Source organism: Parambassis ranga, unplaced genomic scaffold, assembly GCF_900634625.1.
Source record: "Parambassis ranga unplaced genomic scaffold, fParRan2.1 scaffold_22_arrow_ctg1, whole genome shotgun sequence".
NCBI lineage: Eukaryota > Metazoa > Chordata > Actinopteri > Ambassidae > Parambassis > Parambassis ranga.
Genome location: NW_021144778.1, coordinates 3,704,752 through 3,722,466, shown reverse-complemented (window position 1 = coordinate 3,722,466; position 17,715 = coordinate 3,704,752). Strand labels below are relative to the sequence as shown.

Here is a 17,715-nt window from a genome sequence, read left to right as displayed (position 1 = left end):
GCTGGAGCCGCCTCTCCTCTTCCTCCAACAACAAATAAATATATTAAAAAATTCCAAATGTCTAAATCCACACTGTTGTCCCGTTTGTTGTGTAGTCCGTGTTGTGTCGCTGTTGCTGCTTTTGTTTTTCCCGGGGCAAAATTTATGACGTCGCGCCACAATCAGGAAGTGCTTTGAAGGCCAGACCGTCCCATTTACCAACGGTTGAGGATCCTCCGGAGGATCCTCAGGAGGACGCGGCCTCCTGAGACCGCGTAGGCTGCGTCCTCCGAAGGATGCAGACCCTGAATTGGGACACAGCCATCGATGCATAAAGGCCTGTTCAACAGCAGCCACTTTTCTCCACTTGGTGACACACCGGCTGAGAAACCATTGGCTCCATCTAGTGGGCCAAGTTGAAACTGCTATGTATTCAGATTGTTCAGCTCACTTGATCTTGTGCGAGTGCATGTGCTTCATTTTTAACATGTGCTCAGTTATCTTGTTTTATTGGTTATATCTTGGAGCTGGAAGGTCAGGTCTTTTTTTGTCATTATTATTTATAATAATTCAGCTCTCAAGCAGGACACATCATTCCCTCCCCCCCCCAAAGCACCTCCTAGTCACCCCATAGTCCCACAGCAGCTCATCACCAGTGTGGATATTCTTAGCGCTGCAAACAGGATGACTTCCTGCTGCCCACCGGGTAAATCCACCAAACTCGTGCGGGGTGTGATGTTGGGATTTTTGGGGGAGTGACTTTAACAGGACCCAGGCTCCCAACACCTCTGCACAAGTGGGTTTGTTCTGCCCCATCCTGCCTGGATGCAGGCCTTGAGGGGGGTCTTGAAGAACTCCTCTACTTTCTTCAGTGGTGTAACATTTTGAGCTACAACTTCTCATCTTCTGTCATAAACCGTGGTCACTATTGTTCCCAGTTCATTGACATATATTGTCCAAGCTGCTGATTGCAGCTTTAGTTTTCCAGAAAAAGTGAGCTTGATGCCTTAATAAACTTGACCCCTCCATCTCCTGAGGGTTCATTAAATGATGACATTGCACCACCAATAAACAGCTCCACACCTCCAGAGCCTTCGTTCTCTTCACATGCCTCCAGCACTGCCCCTGCCATAAGCAATTTCCCTTCTGGGATTGTTAAAGTATTTCTGATTCTGATTCTGAAGCCCCCTGAAAAGGTACATATGTCTATCCCAAGCAAGTGGATAGTTCAGGATGAAAGTCTGAAGAGGAAAGTTTAAAGGCAGAATCAGGAATCTGTCAATAAACTGAAAGAACAACTACTGAATACAGTTACTGAAAGATCTGTTAACACTTTTCGACCCAGAGCACCCAAAAAACAAAAACAAGCACTCTTCAAGACCTTCACAGAGCATAAATGGCAACAGTGATGAAATGCACAGGATGTCTGACCGGCAGCTCATCAGATACAAACCATTCTACATCACTGATCACAACACCTGTGCATGCCATCAACATGGAAACATGAGGCTTTAGACTATAACTGTTTCAAAGAGAGGATTATTCACAACATATTTCCTCCACTGACTGAACAATATAATGTAATAATAATAATGATATTCTTTGTGAGCCTTTGTGTTTTTATATGAAGGCTCTAGCAGGAGTATCACATAACCCAGGAAGCGCAGCATGCACAACCTCGGCCCTGAGCATATCAGCACATGCTCCTAGTGTGGACATGACACCAAACCCTTTGGCATTTTCACAATCCCATCTGCAGAGGATTGCAAATGGGAGTCCCCCTCTCGCCAGCCAGAAGAGGAAGACCAAGGTCTCTATTGTGGCACCCCATCCGTGTCTTCTTCCCTGGTGTAGAAGCTCCAGCAGCACCGCCAGGGACTCTCTGCTCAGCCCGCCGGAGCCGCCTCTCCTCTTTGCTCTTTTATTTGGAAATGGATTGTCCGTGTCTCCATGTGTGTTACTTGCTCTGGTTTTCCCTCCTGTGTGATTGTGGGCCGCCCTGATCATTGTCACCTGTGTCTCTTCACTCTCGTCTGTCTTGTTGCTCTGTGTTGTGACCATATTAGGAAGCAGAGGACAGAGCAGGGAAGCAGTGAGGGGCAGATACCTCTGTACATGTGTGGCATCCCTGTGTCTTTCTGTTCTCTGTGTTTAGTCCAGTGATCACACTTCAGATTATTTTCCTGTTGGACAGTGAGTATTTCTTCACACATCAGGCAGCTTTGTCTCCTCTGAGCTCCTCATTTGCTGTTATTTTGGGGCACCTAATTAATGTAGGTTAAACTTTAGGCTGTAGAAAAATGAATGGCTTAATGTTTGATCAGGTTATGTCAGTCGACATATATGACAGGTTTTAATGTAGGCACAAACATCCTTTAATAAGAAAGCAGCAAGCTGGTAGAGGCAGGACTGATGTGTTCCACTAGGTGTCAGTAAAGCCTGGAGAACTAAACGGTGGATGAGTTTAATAATAATTGTATAAAATGTGTTGGCATGCCGTCTGTTTTTAATCCACCATTCGACCTAAGTATAATAGTGACTACATGAACGTCTCTTCATTCAGACAGCATTGTTCACTAGAACACTGTGCAGTGACACAGCTCCCCATCAGCTTCAAGTAATGTTCTCACTCTGAGCAGCAGCCAGGTTCAAAGTCTTTAATGCAGCCATAAAATGGTGGAAACCTGTGCAGTAACATGTTATCATCCATCACTGATTAACAAGCAGAGATCCAATGCAGCTGTAGAGATTGAGTTATGATGCACAGATGGTGTTCAGGAATCATATGAACATTTCTAACAGCATTCTGAGGCCGTCTCTTAAAATGAAGTGTTTCCAGAAACCTGCCTTCATATTATATAAACTGAGAATACCTCATCTGCTCACTTCTTTCATCCACCCACAATCAATCTGCTCAGATTATTCATTTTCAGGATCTGGACCACTGTGCTGGCAGAACAACCAAAGCATTGATGTGTCTGATCGTATCAAATAATAATTTTCTGCAAATTTGTAAATCTGTTCTTTGCTTCTGTCACAGTCTCTCTGTGGGTTGTGATCTAACTACACAAAGTCCTCACACAGTTTATTCATAGTAACAGTCAGATAAGAACATCAAATGTTACATTTATAGCGAGTGTAAATGATGTTTGGAGCTGATGGATTTGTTTTCACTGAAACACACTTTATTAAGAAGGTGTGTTTCTCCTTCCTTACAGTCAGATCAAGGTCTGTAACTGTAACTGATAAGAACTCTGTGCTGGTTCAGTCTGTGAATGTTTGACCTGAGCTCTTTGTTCCAAAGGTCAGAACACTGTCATCATGTTTCCTTAAAGAAGCCTTGAGTGTGACGATGAATCCAGAGAGCTGAGCCTTTCTGTGCATCAACAGAGCGTTGAAAAGCTGCTGCTGTGAGTTCCATGTTTGTTCTTTCTCTGCTGTTTTCCTGCTGATGGACGTCACCTTCACTCCTCGGCTTCATCCAGATTCTTTTCTCCATCAGGAGGTAACTAACAGCAGTTTATTTATGAGTGTTGTTGTGTTACTGTGACTTCAAGTGTTTGCTTGTTGTGCTTCATTTGGAAGATTTACTGTATCTGTTCGTCTCGTGCCGATCATCTGATTGTTAGAGATCTTTGTGTCATTCTAACAGACAGTGTGATTCAGCTAGTGAGAGGCGTTCACTGTCCTGTTGTTCAGAGGAGGACTGCTGGCTGCTTCATACAGTCATTAAACATGTTCCAGATGTTTGAAAATGTTCACAGTCAGCATTGCAGCATCTGTTACCACTGTGTCTGCATCATGTGTTCAGTCAGACACTTTTGACTTTTTACATTCTCACTGTGTCACTCATTCATGTTAAACTGTAGATGGAGCTTTTACTGAGCAGCAGCCAGGTTCAAAGTCTTTAATGCAGCCATAAAATGGTGGAAACCTGTGCAGTAACATGTTATCGTCCATCACTGATTAACAAGCAGAGATCCAATGCAGCTGTAGAGATTGAGTTATGATGCACAGATGGTGTTCAGGAATCATAAGAACACTTCTAACAGCATTATGAGGCCGTCTCTTAAAATGAAGTGTTTCCAGAAGTGATGAGCTGCAGCAGAGAGCTGCATGTTTTCATGGATCTGTGAAAACTCTCAGCTGTTTTTAAAGCTTGGAGAAAGATGGAGGTCCTGCTTATAAACAGTCCAAAAGCACTTTTTGTGAATCCTACAAAAACATAGTTTTATAGATAAGTTACAATCCAATGTTTCAGACATCATATGAAATCCTTAATGTAAAATGCTTCTTCACTGTTTATCATGACGTTATTTCTAGACTCTCTGTACTCTGACCCATGTTTACTTTGTCTCCATCTGCTGGTAGAATCCAGAGTGACAGTGGTATTCAGTGGCGTAAGTGTTGGGGGGAGTGTTGTGTTTGTATGAAGGTGTGTGCTAGCAGGTCCCAGGTGTCTTTTTAGTCATTTCATTTTAGTCTTTTAGTCTTTAAAAACGTGAGGTCAGTCCTGATCCGGTCCTTTTGGGATGATTAAACATTCCAGTCATTAAGTCACAGCATCTGCTCACGTAAACAGCTGCAGCCATTTGCTGAAATCATTTCAGTTATTTTTTGTACACACAGCACCCCATGTTGACAGAAAACATTTCTGCAGATGAAAAAACAAAAAGTGAAATATGATTCAGATGGTTCTAACCTTCAGTCCAGCTGTGTCTGTGGACATGATGAGGAAAGACACACACCTGTCTGTATAAGACCTTACAGCTCACAGTGCATGTTAGAGCACATGTGACCCGCTGACAGTGAGTACAGTCTTCTCTCTGTACACCACACTCTCTGTTATGATTGTCTTCACACCTCAGTGCGAGTATTTGGGTTTTTACTGACCTGACCTTTGACCTCTCTGACCTCACAAAGAGGGCAGAGTCCAAAGGTCAGCACCAGTTCCTCTTGAACACACCATAAACCAGCTGATAGACTGATGATCTTTATTCTTTGATTGATCCCAAACTGGGAAATTTTTTAATCTGAGCCAACAGTCTGTTTAAACCTGTTCAGAGTTTCTAGGAAGTCATGTGACCACAGAGGCTCCTCCTATGATGAAGTATAAACACCCTGAACACTGACTGCTCTCTGCTTCGTCACAGAAACCAACAACACAGGTAAGACTCACTCACTGTGAAGGAATAATGAGAAAATGCTTCTAACATGTTGAGTGCAGAGTTTTAATGTGGACATTAGCTGGATAGATCAATAGGAATCAATGGCTTTTATGTTATCATGTTCTATTATGAAGGTGACATCATAAGGTCACAGGTAAAGTATAAAAATGTTGACGTTTCTTTGACAGCCACTTTAGCTTCAAGATGGGAATGGTGGCCCTGTGGCCATCTCTCCCCAGATGAAAGCTCTGAGTGTTACAAGAATGTTTTTAGCATGGCCACTCTCTTCCATGTAGTCTACTGTGCTTTATTTCATCTTTGAACAGCACATATATGCTCTGGTATGCATAACTTATAAATAACCATGGTGGGCCGCCATGGACAGAAATGCCAGGGCCACATTTTAGTCCCAGGTCAGCCCTGATAAAGAGAATGTAGTTTGGTTGTAACAGGATCAACTCATTGTAAACTGGTGTTTAGAATTTCAATACATCACCCTTATCAATGTGCAGCTGTGAGGAGGTTGTAGCCTACTGAGATGTGAGTGGAGCTGGATGCTCACAAAGAGGAGAACCATGCTGCTTCTGCTCTGCTCCATCCTGTGCTGATCTGCAGTTCATTGATTGCTGAGCTCCATCTAGTGGACAGACAGTAGAAGTGAATCAGGAAAAGTCAGACACTTGTTGGACCGGTTTCACCGTCACTGACGTGTTCAGACTGTGAGGCTGTGAGGAAGTGACGGCGTCCTCAGATCAGATTGTGTCAGACAGCAGGACTGAGGAGGACCAGGAGCAGCTTCTTCTCCACACAGGAAGCTGGAAAGTGTCTGTAAGTCCATCTGAACTGATCCAGCAGGTGAGAGTCCTTCCAGAGAAATCTCTCCATGTCTGATCACACTGTGCTGCATCACTGACTGATGGTACAGTACAGATGTTTCTGCTGCTGATTGGCTGCTTTCTCTTTGCTCTTTGATGACTTTTATAGCAGATGAACAGCTGTTTCAGAACAAGTTGTTACTTGTAGTGTTTTTCCGTTCGAGTCACAGCAGACTGTAGAACACAGCTCTCAGGTCACATGATCAGTGAGAAATGCAGGGAGTGTCAGAACCGGTCTGACAGCTTTCTGAGTTTTTGTGTTCACTGAGCTGTGTGGAGTTACTGTAATTCAATTCATGTCAGACAGACAAACAACAAGCGTCTCTGTTGATCGTTCTCTCTGTAAAGTTCAGCAGCTTCATTTGCTCTGAAACTCAGATCGACTCGTTCAAAGCTTCAAGCGGAGAAAAGGTCGCTTTATTCTGACTTTATCAGATCAGTCTGTTTCCGGTTTAACGCGCCTGTGCTGCGTTTTATTTTTCATGAATTCATATCGATGATTGAAACTCATCAGAAGAAACATTTTCTCTTCAAGGGTTCATAAATATGTGAATCTAATATTTGCCATGAGGAGAAGTGTGTCAGTCCTCAGAGCTCAGACAGTAGCTGCTCATGTGTTTGTCCTTTCTATAGAAAACAGTCCACAGACTGTTACAGAGGAAGGTCTCAGTGCTTCACTCAGTCTGTTCACACTGTGACAGAAACACACATGAACACATGTTCATTTATTCACATGTTCACACATGGAGAGAAGTGACAGAATTCTGAAGCAAACACTGAATGTGTGTGTGCACTGTTCCACTTACAGCATGTGACATCAATAATAACAGCATCAGAGATGTTGGTGTGTTTACAGACTCACCAAAATAAAAGCCTGAGAACCAAACCTGGTCTGAGGCTCTGATGCTAAGCTAACAGCATGATTAGCCTGTTAGCATCTACATGAAGGATCAATAACAACATGCTGACTGTGTGTTTCTGTGTCATGTTGCTGTGTTTGTGTGAAGGTGTGAGCTCTGCTATGAGTCAGTGTGAGGACAGAGAGGAGGGAGTCCCTCCCTCTAAAAGCCCTCTGTGTGGGGACCATGAGAGCCGGACCAAAGCTCAGAGGTAAGAGGACCGTCTCTGACTGTCCATGACTCTTCTCCATGTCAGAGCTCACACTCACATTATTCACACATCTGTGTGTTCAAGAACAAAGCAGCAGCACACTGCACACTCTGCTGGACCTGGACCTGGACCTGGACCTGGACCTGGGCCTGGACCTGGACCTGGACCTGCCAGCTGTGTGTCCATGAAGAGTGATTGGTCAAAGGATTATCCCCCTTATTTCAAAGCTGTTGATCCATCTGAGGGTCAAAGGTCAGAGTTAATGTCACAGCTGCAGTTTGTTTCCATCATTATTAAACATTTAAAGTGTAACATGATGTTCAGCATCATTTTTCCAGAAGAAGCTCAGAGTCAGTGTTTGTGATTCTCTCAGGATCCAGGATGTGAGAGCAGACTCTGCTGGACCTGGACCCAGCTGTGTGTCCATGAAAAGTGATTGGTCGATGGATTGGCCCATTGAATTCAAAGCTGATCAGCCATCTGATGATCAAAGGTAAGAATCACTCTGGAAGTGTCTCCATGCTGTGATGAGCTCTGCTGGACTCTTGGGGTTGTATGTGTCTGTTTGCTCTGCAGGTGGTTGATGGTTTGGAGCATCTGTAGCACAGAGTAATGCATATTTACAGTGCTGCTTCAAAGTGTATGAATCATTTAAAATCTTCTATATGTCTGCATAAACATGACTTAAACATCTGCCTCACTGTACTAGAAAGGCAGCCCACTGAAACAAAGTATGGAAAGACATTTCAGTAATAAAACATTTAAATAAATGATAGATTCATACACTGTATGTAAATATTATTGTGCTGCCCCCTATAGTCAGCCAAAATTCTATGTTTGAGTTGAGATTGTCCTACGAGGCTTCCGTAGTAGCATAATGGTTCCAGAGCCAAGTGGAAAGTTTCTGCTGTGTTTTTTCATCCTGCTACATGTTTTTTAGTCGTCTGAGAATATCTGTCTGTAAGTATTATGTTTCATAAGCCCTTACCTTACGTCATGCGCTCATAGGAGGCACTTTAAGTTATTTAAGTTTAAGAAAACGGGTTAAAAGTGTGACGCTAATAGCGCTAGCGACCTTATGGGTTTTCAATGCAAATTAGCATTGTGCTAATCGCTAGCGGTTTATGCATTTTTCTGTTGTCTAGCTCAGCTATGTTTTGTCTCCTCCTCCTCAGATTCCCAGGGTCCTGGTTTGGATTTTTGCACGTACCTCACACTGCTGATTATTCTGACTTGAACACAGCCTGTGCAGAACTTTAAGGTGGCTTCTGTTCTTCGGTGTTTTTGGTTGAATTTGGTCAAATTGTGATCAAATAAATTGTGTGATAACAGTTTTTCAGTCTCTTGTAGTGGCCATCATGGACACTGATCCAGCTCTGTGTCCATGAAAAGTGAACATTTCAAAAATGTTGATACCACTTTAAGTCCTGTTTCTGTAACTTAGCAGAGTTCTTCAATGATCATGTGGGTCTGCTTGGCTCTGTAAAAGACCCATAAGCAGGTCTGTGTTTGTAGATGTATAATAGAAAGTATCAGTATGTATTTATGTTGTCATGTTATCATCTCATGGTGGTTTCTAAAGGCTTTAAGTAAAGGAAATAACAAAGGTCTGCAGTGTGATGATATAGACTCTATATCATCACACTGCAACATTGTCTGACTGCGATTCATTACAAACCCATCCTGCTGCACATCGCTTAATGTTAAAGAAAGAGAAACATGATGAGTGGAAGATTTAACTGAACTCTTACAGCTGTGCTGGCAGCCATTAAAGCAGAATATGTGAAGAAGAACAAAATACAAACCTGCTGGATGCAGCTGAACAGTGTGGAGTCAGGATAGTTTTCATTTTTTAATACAACAATGCTTGTTTGTCACCAGTCTGTTGACTGTTGTGTATCTGTTTAAAGTGAAAACACATCAAAACACTTAGTGAAGTGATTGTGTTGTTAAATGCTGATGTTTCTGTCACAGACTGCAGCAACCCAGTGTTCAGACTCCTGCTCAGGACGCCATATTTATGGTGAGTACAAACAGCTTCTAACTACAACACAACAGTCCTGGTGCTCTACAGAGACCCAGAGCCTGACCCCTGAGCAAGCATTCACAGAGACAGAACTGTGGTAGTAATACTTATAACTACAGCAGCTGTGCATACACAACACTTCATATCTAATGTTGTAGATTCAAGTAATACATGTATGAACATAAGCTGTAATATCATGAAACACTAAACTGTTATTCTGCTCCTCAAAGTCTGAGAGTTTATACTCTGTTGTTCTGTTCCAGCTGCTGGAGGAGAACATTGTCAGGTTTGTGAAGGATGAGCTGAAGAAGATCCAGAAGCTCCTGAGTCCAGATTACCCAGAATGCTCAGAGAGTCAGAGGGAGGATGAGGAGGATGAAGAGCAGAGGAGCAGCAGAGAGTCATTAGTGCAGATCACAGTGCACTTCCTGAGGAGGATGAAGCAGGAGGAGCTGGCTGAGCGTCTGCAGAGCAGTAAGAGGATTTGAAGAGCTTTAACATGATGGAAAGAGGAAATGAAGTTTACATTTACACACTCTGCTGTTAATATGATGCAGACATCTGTGAACTCTTCTGACTGAAAACACAAACTGTTTGTCTACAACTGATGAACAGATTTCATGGAGACAGAAAATATTTATTTGACACATTTATTGTAGCGTTCACTTATTAATGACATTTATTGTTTGTTTAGGAACTCCTGCTGCAGAGTGTGGACGTAAACTCAAGTCTAACCTGAGGAAGAAGTTCCAGTGTGTGTTTGAGGGGATCGCTAAAGCAGGAGAGCCGACCCTTCTGAACCAGATCTACACAGAGCTCTACATCACAGAGGGAGGGACTGCAGAGGTCAATGAGGAACATGAGGTCAGACAGATTGAAGCAGCATCCAGGAAAGCACACAGACCAGAAACAAGCATCAGACCAGAAGGCATCTTTAAAGGCTCACCTGGAAGACAGGAACCAATCAGAACAGTGATGACAAAGGGAGTGGCTGGCATCGGGAAAACAGTCCTAACACAGAAGTTCACTCTGGACTGGGCCGAAGACAAAGCCAACCAGGACATCCAGTTCACATTTCCATTCACTTTCAGAGAGCTGAATGTGCTGAGAGAGAGAAAGTTCAGCTTGGTGGAACTTGTTCATCACTTCTTCACTGAAAGCAAAGAAGCAGGAATCTGCAGCTTTCAGCACCTCCAGGTGGTCTTCATCTTTGATGGTCTGGATGAGTGTCGACTTCCTCTGGACTTCCACAACAATAAGACCCTGGCTGATGTCACAGAGTCCACCTCAGTGGATGTGCTGCTGACAAACCTCATCAGGGGGAAGCTGCTTCCCTCTGCTCGCCTCTGGATCACCACAAGACCTGCAGCAGCCAATCAGATCCCTCCTGACTGTGTGGACGTGGTGACAGAGGTCAGAGGGTTCACTGACCCACAGAAGGAGGAGTACTTCAGGAAGAGGTTCAGGGAGGAGGAGCAGGTCAGCAGGATCATCTCCCACATCAAGACATCACGGAGCCTCCACATCATGTGCCACATCCCAGTCTTCTGCTGGATCACTGCTACAGTTCTGGAGGACATGTTGGAAACCAGAGAGGGAGGAGAGCTGCCCAAGACCCTGACTGAGATGTACATCCACTTCCTGGTGGTTCAGACCAAAGTGAAGAAGATCAAGTATGATGGAGGAGCTCAGACAGATCCACAGTGGAGTCCAGAGAGCAGGAAGATGATCCAGTCTCTGGGAAAACTGGCTTTTGATCAGCTGCAGAAAGGAAACCTGATCTTCTATGAGTCAGACCTGACAGAGTGTGGCATCGATATCAGAGCAGCCTCAGTGTACTCAGGAGTGTTCACACAGATCTTCAAAGAGGAGAGAGGCCTGTACCAGGACAAGGTGTTCTGCTTCATCCATCTGAGTGTTCAGGAGTTTCTGGCTGCTCTTCATGTCCATCTGACCTTCATCAGCTCTGCTGTCAACCTGCTGGAAAAACAAAAAAGAACACCTCTGTGGTCTAAAGTCTTTGGACACAAAGCTGAACTAAAACACCTCCACCAGAGTGCTGTGGACAAGTCCTTACAGAGTCCAAGTGGGCACCTGGACTTGTTCCTCCGCTTCCTCCTGGGTCTTTCACTGGAGACCAATCAGACTCTTCTACGGGGCCTGCTGACACAGACAGGAAGTAGCTCACAGACCAATCAGGAAACAGTCCAGTACATCAAGGAGAAGATCAGTGAGAATGTGTCTGCAGAGAGAAGCATCAATCTGTTCCACTGTCTGAATGAACTGAATGATCGTTCTCTAGTGGAGGAGATCCAACAGGCCCTGAGATCAGGACGTCTCTCCACAGATGAACTGTCTCCTGCTCAGTGGTCAGCTCTGGTCTTCATCTTACTGTCATCAGAAGGTCTGGAGGTGTTTGACCTGAAGAAATACTCTGCTTCAGAGGAGGCTCTTCTGAGGCTGCTGCCAGTGGTCAAAGCCTCCAACAAAGTTCTGTAGGTGGATTTATGAACCATTTCAAACATGGTTGATTTTTATATGAACAATAAAACACTGACTTTGTGTTCAATCTTTTTTTTCTCAGACTGAGCAGCTGTAACCTCTCAGAGAGAAGCTGTGAAGCTCTGTCCTCAGTCCTCAGCTCCCAGTCCTCTAGTCTGAGAGAGCTGGATCTGGATAATAACGACCTGCAGGATTCAGGAGTGAAGCAGCTGTCTCACGGATTAGGGGGTCCAGACTGCAGACTGGAGACTCTCAGGTCAGGATCCAGCTTTTTGATCATCAGTTAAATTCTGCTTCATGTTCATGTTGAAGATCTGTTGGATTTTCCTTCTTTCTTCTTGAGTTCATGACATGTTTTGTTCCTCCAGTCTGTCAGGTTGTCTGATCACACAGGAGGGCTGTGCTTCTCTGGCCTCGGCTCTGACCTCCAACCCCTCCTATCTGAGAGAGCTGGACCTGAGCTACAATCATCCAGGAGACTCAGGAGTGGAGCTGCTGTCTGCTTTACTCAACAGTCCAGATTGTAGTCTGAAGACTCTCAGGTACACAGAGACCACAGAGCATGAGTCCTCCTCAGTCTGTCAGTTTAGCTCATATATCCACAGCTGTTGATGGATGGACTGAAACTGCAGAGAAGAAATAATCACTGATCCCTGATGTTCATCTTCCTCCATCATTAAGTGTCCATCATGTTAACTTCACTTTTCTTTATACACGTTCTTCATATCAAAATACAGACTGATTTTCAGTCAGATCAAATGCACAATGATGCCCTACTTATTAATGTCCTCAGCTGTAAGAATCACTGAATTATTTCCACAAACAAATGTTCCTGAAACAATCCATATGTGAAGCTTCAGAGGAGACAACAACACAATGGTAGAAGGAGGAGTTCCTTCAGTCAGAGACAGAGAGCAGGGAGACACTACAATATTATCACTGTAAAAACTACACACAGACATGAGTGAATGTATTTATTTGAAGTGTGTCAGAAACTCTTCCATCCATGACACATGTGAACCAGGCTTGTGTTTGCATATAGAGTGAAAGGAACAAACAGTCAGAGACAGTGTGGCTTGTTTGCTGCTTTGGATAAATGCACAATGCTGAGATCAAACCTACACTGTTGCTGCATGAAGAGGATTTTACAGTAAAGCACTGACAGAGAGCAATATTTCACAGAATGGAGGACATGAATAAACACAGAGCAGATCAGGAGAGACTCTTCTGGAGTCGACACAGATGAGTTTCAGTCTGTTTGTGTGTCTCTGACAAACTGAGGAACTCTGCTTCATGTTGATCAGCAGTTTGGACTCATGTTGGTTAGAAAATCATTCTGACTGTGTTTCTTCCTGCAGGGTGGAGCATGGTGGAGAGCAGAGGTTAAAACCTGGGCTGAGGAAGTGTAAGTTTGACTCGGTCTTTCCTCATGTTATTGTGCATGAGTCAGTGTTCTATCAGTCCATCAGAGCTGTTGTAGCGCAGCCTCGGCGGTTGGATTTCTTTGGTGTTTACTGGAGTTTATTACTCCCCAGCAGGAGCTTTAGGTTCCAGCTTTGTCATTGGTTTTCCTTTTTTCTCTTGTTAGGGAGCTTTAGTGTGTTGTAGTGTCTCTGTGTTTGTTTGGGCACTGCTCAGCTCTGAGTTCATGAACTGCAGCCTAACACTGAAACCAGCCTGTGTAGCTGCCGATCTGAGAGTGGGGACGAGTGGGGAGGTGCAGACATGCTGTGTGTGGGTTTCCCCTCAGCCTGGGACATAACAGAGACAACCAAAGCAGACAAAAGACAAAATCCAATAAGAGACCACAAAGGGTTGAAAAGGTCCAAACACAGGAATAAACAGCTCCACAGTCCAAAAGCAGGCAGGACTCAGACACAAAGAATCTCATCCAAAGGGTCAGACTGGACTGATGGACTGAAGAGTGAAGACACTGAGACACTGAGCTGTGAGCAGCATTATTAGGGTTAGGGTTAGGGCGAGAAACGCCACTGTTTAAGAAAACGAGTTACCACCAAAATAAGTTTCACACGGGGTCTCTGTTTAAAGTTTGTAATCAATTAGTAACAAAACACGTTATCCGCCATGTTTCCCTGCACCGCTTCTTCCCTTTTTCCCCAATCTGCTACAAACGCCCTGATTTTCAGCACAATGCAGCATTTCCATTCAACCAATCACGGGGCAGCTTTCCAACCGTCATGGCGGAGGGTTTATATGAAAACTAGAAGTTTCATATAAACCCTTTTTGGAAAGAAAACACTTTTTTCTGGATTTATAGCGTTTTGGAAGCAATCTCTTCATTTGTTAGGCGGGACAGCCGAAACCAGTTAAACAAGCTTTTACTGACAGCTCTGAACAGACCACATTAACTTATCATTCATTTTAGTGCAGCCGCCACAACTTCCATTTCACAAACCATTGTTTAATCTTCAGTTATTATATTTCCTTTTATTTTGCTTTGTGCTTTGGTTTCATTCTGTAACACTGGACTTATTTTTATGAAGGTTTGAACTCTGACAGTGTTTGAACAGGAGAGAAAGGAGTATAAAGTGTGTAGTGAGGGCTTCACAGCCTTAAAGCATCTAGAATAACTGTAAAAAATAAAGCCCATCACTTCACGGATTTCACCTTTTGCGGGTTATTTTTGGAACGTAACCCCGCGATTAACGAGGGACCTCTGATGAGAAGGAAGAGACTGGGCTCTCAGCTGCAGTAAAGGGGGCAGGTCTGGCTCCAACACAGGTTTCAATGTGCAAGATGTCTTGCCCTCACATTCTTCTTCCATTTCCACTTGTCCTGAAACTTCGGCCTTCGCTGTCAACCTTCCTTTTCTTACTCACACTTGCCATTTTAGAAATGGGCAATAAAAAAACACAGATCACTGGCAAACAGGGTGGTGAGAGTTTGACCATGTTTGCTGCCATCTTGTGGTGAAATGTTGAATATATATAAATAATAATCATTTTTAAACGTGTGATTTCATCCTGTGGACAACAGTACTGGTGGCATATTATGACATTATTGATTTTATGACAGAGGCTTCGGCCCAGTGAACATATGAACTGGACTTTTGGTCTGTTCTACAGGAAAAACCCTCAATGATAATGCACCAACAATCCCAACCAAAGAAAGGAACATAAGGACAGAAGAACTAAACGGGAAAGAAAATACAAATAACTATTGTATATATAACCTAGAAAATTTCACAAGACTTTTTGAGTGGGCCAATGCGCGCTCACCCACACTCTGCTGCCGGTCCGCCCCATTATATACCACCAAACCTCATTCCTGATCACCGGCAGATGTGAAAGATGCCACTGATGACATTTCATGCTTTTACAGTGTTTCTGATTGGTTTTATATAAGGTTTAATAGGCCCCAAGCTTCTCCATTCATTCTGAATGGAGGAATCCTAAAGATGTGGATGTGACTTTGGCTGCTATTTTATGAAGTTTGGTAAAAGACATGAACATGAGGACTCAGTATGATAAAGTCCAACTCCTTATCCAACTCTTATGAGCAGTTTGCAGTTGAAATGAATATTCTGTGTAGAGGCATGCCAGACTGATAGGCTTCCAAAGTTAGCTGGGTTTTGTCAGGGATCTCACCAGTTTCCCATTATTTCCTATGAGGGGGGTTAGGTCAGCTTAAGTGGCTTGCCTGTCAAAACAAAAAGTGGCACAGACATGGGGACTCAATATGTCAGAGGTCTAATGTTTATCTACATTTTACACTTTGAATGAAGGTTCTGTGTGAAAGCATGCCCAAACGCCATGCCTTCAAAGTTTGACAGTGATTTGATGCCTGTGGGGAGGGTTGATCGCAGTTTTTCTGGATTTTTTCAAACACCGTTTATCCGATCGCTACCAAACCTCAGAGGGTAGTAGTCCTGACCGAGCCGGTCGATTTGATGTATAATTTGTAGGGGTGGCTAGCGCTAGTTAGCTGTGTAATGAATTAGAGGCTTTTATTTTGAAAATCAGTGTGTGTCTGTGTAAGTGTGTGTGTGTGTGGGGGGGTGGGGGGTGGGTTGGGGACACTCCCTAATGCATGTTAAAACATGTTTAAGTGTTTTATTTTGAAAATCTACACGTCAGCCATATCCTGTTATTGTGCAGGGTCTTTTATTTTGAAAATCCATGTTTGTGTGTCTGTGTGTTGGCAGGTGTGTATAGTGTGTGTCTGCATATTTCTGGGTGGCTTGTGTGTAGTTTACCAGGCCTAGTAAGGTCTGTAATGATGTGGAGGCTTTTATTTTGAAAATCAGTGTGTGTGTGTGTGTGTGTGTGTGTGTCTGTGTGTGTGTGTGTGTGTCTGTGAGTGTAGTTGTGTATGTTCCTGTATGGAGCTTTTGGATGATGCTCTTTATCCAATGATACAGTTGATGCTGCTGTTACGGTCACCATGGAAACGGCTCCCTCAGTTTTCGGCTTCCTGGTTTTGTGACTTTTGCCTTTTTCTCTCTCTCTCCCCATTCACCGTCTATGTCGTTCGCCCACTGGTTTTTTGCGATTTACGTGAAAACCGTACGTCGGAACGGAAAGAAAAGTCACAGCACAGGTGTCCCGGTACAGCCGGACGTCCTGTAAAAGTTTCAGGTCGCTCACATTAAAGCTGTGGGACTAGTTCTGCTGAAAATGTGTCCAGAAGAAGGAGAATAATACAGAAGCGGAATAAGTATTTACAATAGTAACAGTGGAACAATATCAGGATAGATCAGGAGGTCTGAGTCTGGTCTTTCAGTCCAGATCCTCCTCCAGACTCTGATGAAGGAGCTTTTGGATGATGCTCTTTATCCAATGATACAGTTGATGCTGCTGTTCTTCTCATGTTCTAAATGTGTCGTCTGTCTTTACTCACATTGCTGCAAATATCCAGTTTGTGTTTGAACACAAAGCTGATAGTTGTGTGTTTGTTCATTCAAACATTAGTGACAAAAAGTCTGATGATAAACTTTGTATGAATGAACAACACATCAGTCAGTAAAGACAGAATGAAGCCATCAGATGTGTCAGATGATAAACTGCAGCTGTGTCTTTTTCTCTCCATCAGATTTCTGTCAACTTGAAGTCGACACAAACTCAGTGAACACAAACCTCAAACTGTCTGACAACAACAGGAAGGTGACATATGTGGAGGAGGAGCAGCCATATCCTGATCATCCAGACAGATTTGACTGGTGTCCTCAGCTGCTGTGTAGAAATGTTCTGACTGGTCGCTGTTACTGGGAGGTCGAGTGGAGAGGAGAGGTTAATATATCAGTGAGTTACAGAAGAATCAGAAGGAAAGGAGCCAGTGATGACTGCTGGTTTGGAGAAAACAATCAGTCCTGGAGTCTGTTCTGCTCTGATCGTGGTTACTATGTCTGTCACAATAACAGAGGAACATCCATCTCCTCCTCCTCTGTCTCTCACAGAGCAGCAGTGTATGTGGACTGTCCTGCTGGCACTCTGTCCTTCTACAGAGTCTCCTCTGACACACTGATCCACCTCCACACCTTCAGCACCACATTCACTCAGCCTCTACATGCTGGGTTCAGGTTCTGGTCTCGTGGTTCCTCAGTGAGTCTGTGCTGTGTGTAGAAGCAGAGTGTGTGGAAGTGACAGCAGCTTCAACTTTGTGCTTTAAATGTTGATGATGTTTCACTTTCATTTGAATCACTGACTGTGATTTCAGGTCAGAACAAGTTTTTGTCTTAGAAGCAGTGAAATGAAGAATGTGAAGCTGAATTTATGATCATGAACTTTGACATGTCCTCACAAATGAAACCCTTACATTAAGAAATGCATGATTCCATGTTGTTATGGCTCTGATATTAAAATGTAGTATTATAATAGGAGTTAATGGACCTAAGTGGAAAACACCATTTAAAACTGCTGCAATACAAACACTAATAACTCCAACTCAATATTTTGGATAAACTTTGACATGACAGATATAAAATAATGCCTGAGCCTCCCAACTTGTACAATAACTTGTTTTGTGCATGTTTACATGAAATATTTGCATCATGCAATCTACCTGGCATTTAAAGCGTTAAACTCCTCCAATGATG

The 17,715-nt window shown here is 43.5% G+C and overlaps 1 protein-coding gene across 1 annotated transcript; it reads left to right on the top strand.

Moving 5' to 3' along the window:
* Window positions 1–1,696: 1,696 nt before the first annotated feature.
* LOC114430302 (NACHT, LRR and PYD domains-containing protein 12-like) lies at window positions 1,697–17,200 on the top strand (the record flags this gene model as incomplete). The annotated part of the gene is made up of 7 exons (XM_028398605.1): window positions 1,697–1,789; window positions 9,431–9,632; window positions 9,853–11,653; window positions 11,743–11,916; window positions 12,029–12,202; window positions 13,019–13,065; window positions 16,713–17,200. Coding segments are annotated over exons 1-7 (2,979 nt in total), but the record flags the coding sequence as incomplete, so codon positions are not given.
* Window positions 17,201–17,715: the final 515 nt, after the last annotated feature.